This window comes from Sinocyclocheilus rhinocerous, unplaced genomic scaffold (assembly GCF_001515625.1).
Source record: "Sinocyclocheilus rhinocerous isolate Xijiao unplaced genomic scaffold, SAMN03320098_v1.1 scaffold1319, whole genome shotgun sequence".
In the NCBI taxonomy this organism is placed as follows: Eukaryota; Metazoa; Chordata; class Actinopteri; order Cypriniformes; family Cyprinidae; genus Sinocyclocheilus; species Sinocyclocheilus rhinocerous.
In genome coordinates this window covers 288,715-291,176 of record NW_015650691.1, presented here as the reverse complement: position 1 = coordinate 291,176, position 2,462 = coordinate 288,715, and the positions used below count along the sequence as shown (strand labels likewise).

The window sequence follows — 2,462 nt, the reverse complement described above, 5'->3', positions numbered from 1 at the left end:
AGGTAAACTACTTTGTTTGACCTTCCAAAAGAGGACACGACTAGAAATCAGTGGTTAAGTTGTATTTACAACACGGTTATAAATCTATACTTATTTTACCCGCGGACAAGCCAGAGGGCTATTGGAGAAATGTTTTGTGGACAGATGAGGCCAAAATAGAACTTTTTGGTTTAAATGAGTAGCGTTATGTTTGGAGAAAAGAAAACACTGCATTCCAGCATGAGAAGCTTATCCCATCTATGAAACGTGGTGGTAGTATCATGGTTTGGGCCTGTTTTGCTGCATCTGGTGGTCCAGGTCAGCTTGCTATCATTGATTGAACAATTAATTCAGAATTAAACCTGCAAATTCTAAAGGAAAATGTCAGGACATCTGTCCATGAACTGGAGGTGCAAAAGTATGTGAATCTCTAGGATCAGCAGTTAATTTGAAGGTGAAATTAAGAGTCCATCTGTTCAGAGGCGTTTTCATTCAGTGGAATTACTATCAGGTGCAAGTGTCTGCCCTGTTTTATTTAAAGAACAGGGATCTATCAAAGTTTGATCATGTTTGTGGAAGTGAATCATGGCACGAACAAAGGAGATCTCGGAGGTCCTCAGAAAAAGAGTTGTTGTTGCTCATCAGGTTGGAAAAGCTTGCCATCATTGATGGAACAATTCCATGAACTGGATCTCAAGAGAAAGTGGGTCATGCAGCAAGACAACGACCCCAAGAAAATAAGTCGTTTTACCAAAGAATGGTTAAAGAAGAACAATGTTAATGTTTTGGAATGACAGAGTCAAAGTCTGGACCTTAATCCAGTTGAAATGTTGTGGAAGGAGCTAAAGCAAGCAGTTCATAGGAGGAAACCCACCAACATCACAGAGTTGAAGTGGTTCTGTACTGAGAAAGGGGCTAGAATTCCTACAAGCCGATCAGCAGTTACAAGAAACATTTACATACTTTTGCACCGCACATAATTTTTCTCAAATAAATTATAAAAGAAAATATTTTTGTCTCATTTGTTTGATTGGGTTCTCTTACTTTCAGGACTGATCCGAGGACTTTGTCTACCAAAATCTGATGATGTTTTGGGTCATATTTATGCAGAAATATAGAAAATTCTAAAGGGTTCACAAACTTTCAAGCAGCACTGTATGAAAGAATATTTTATATGCATATTTTAGAGACAAAGTGGTTACATGGTTTGTCATTATCATAATTTAAAATGCTCAATGGATTTTAATATTTGAATGCATAATTGTTGAACCAGCTATACAACTGTTGAAAATCATAAGTTGTTGCTTTGAATGACCTTTTCTGTGCAATGCTTGTTATGTAACAAATTAAATAACTCAATCTCTGTAGAGGAAGGAGAGGTGTTTGTTTGGGGTTTTGGAATCCTGGGAAAAGGCCCGAAACTTTCCGAGTCTGCTATCCCAGAAAGAGTGCCAGCCACGTTTTTTTGGGAGGTCAGAGTTCAACCCTACAGTGAAGGTCTCATCCATCCGCTGTGGACTCAATCACTTTGCAGCCATCACAGGTGATCTACAGTAAAAACGTTATTACTTTGCATGTACATTCACTCAAGATATGAAATGTTGTTGTATTGACTATGATTATGAGATTCTCCTGAAGTGATTTTAAATGTGCTCTCATGCAGGGTACTGTTAATGTTCTTTCTCCTGAAAACACAAATGCTTGCATAACCATGGTGGTATTAAATCCAGTCCGTTTCCTGGCTAACATCCATGTAAATAGAAGGTTATTTGCTACATGAATATTGTTTTCAGATCGAGGTGAGCTGTTTGTTTGGGCTAAGAATGTGAGAGGATGTCTTGGCATTGGAAAACATGATGACCAGTATTTTCCATGGAGGGTAAGAAACCAAAAACTTTGCATTCTTTCTTTTAACATGAAAAAGTGTAGATTGCAGAGCTTGGGCTGCCAATTGATTTTTTGACATATAATTACATAAAACGGTGTTTAATTATTCTAATGAATCACAGCTAATCACAAAGATCAAAATTTGCTTAGAAAAGCTCCCAATGAACAATTTCAACTCGTTGCATTAGGTGAAAACATTGAATAGACAAAAAAATATAGACTTTTAGTTAATTGGAGTAAATTAACATGTTAAATTAACATAACTATACGCAGTAGACATTAGTTGTTAATCTGTTTTCTTTATGCTAATGCTCGTCATGTTTTAGGTGACAGTGCCAGGCCACGTGACAGATGTTGCCTGTGGTGTTGACCACATGGTGGCGCTGGTCAGATCAATCATATGAGACTGTCACGGCAAATTCGTACTATTATTTCAGGCACTTCAGCGAACACCATTAGAATGCCACGTTTCATTATTTCTCCAGAACCTTTGGACTTGTTACAGGCCCTCACTAAGGAGTCTTCATGTCACACTGCATCAAGCCAAGGCTGTGCTTAAGGTAACAAGGAAATGTGACACCTCCTCTGCTGTTGAC

The 2,462-nt window shown here is 38.0% G+C and overlaps 1 protein-coding gene across 1 annotated transcript in view; it reads left to right on the top strand.

Moving 5' to 3' along the window:
- The window catches only part of LOC107712126 (Williams-Beuren syndrome chromosomal region 16 protein-like), a 7,224-nt gene extending 4,762 nt beyond the window's left edge, over nucleotides 1-2,462 (top strand). The window contains 4 exon segments of the mRNA XM_016517269.1: nucleotides 1,348-1,433; nucleotides 1,435-1,522; nucleotides 1,773-1,858; nucleotides 2,193-2,462. Of these exon segments, the coding sequence (XP_016372755.1) occupies nucleotides 1,348-1,433; nucleotides 1,435-1,522; nucleotides 1,773-1,858; nucleotides 2,193-2,270 (338 nt within the window). The 3' untranslated portion in view covers nucleotides 2,271-2,462.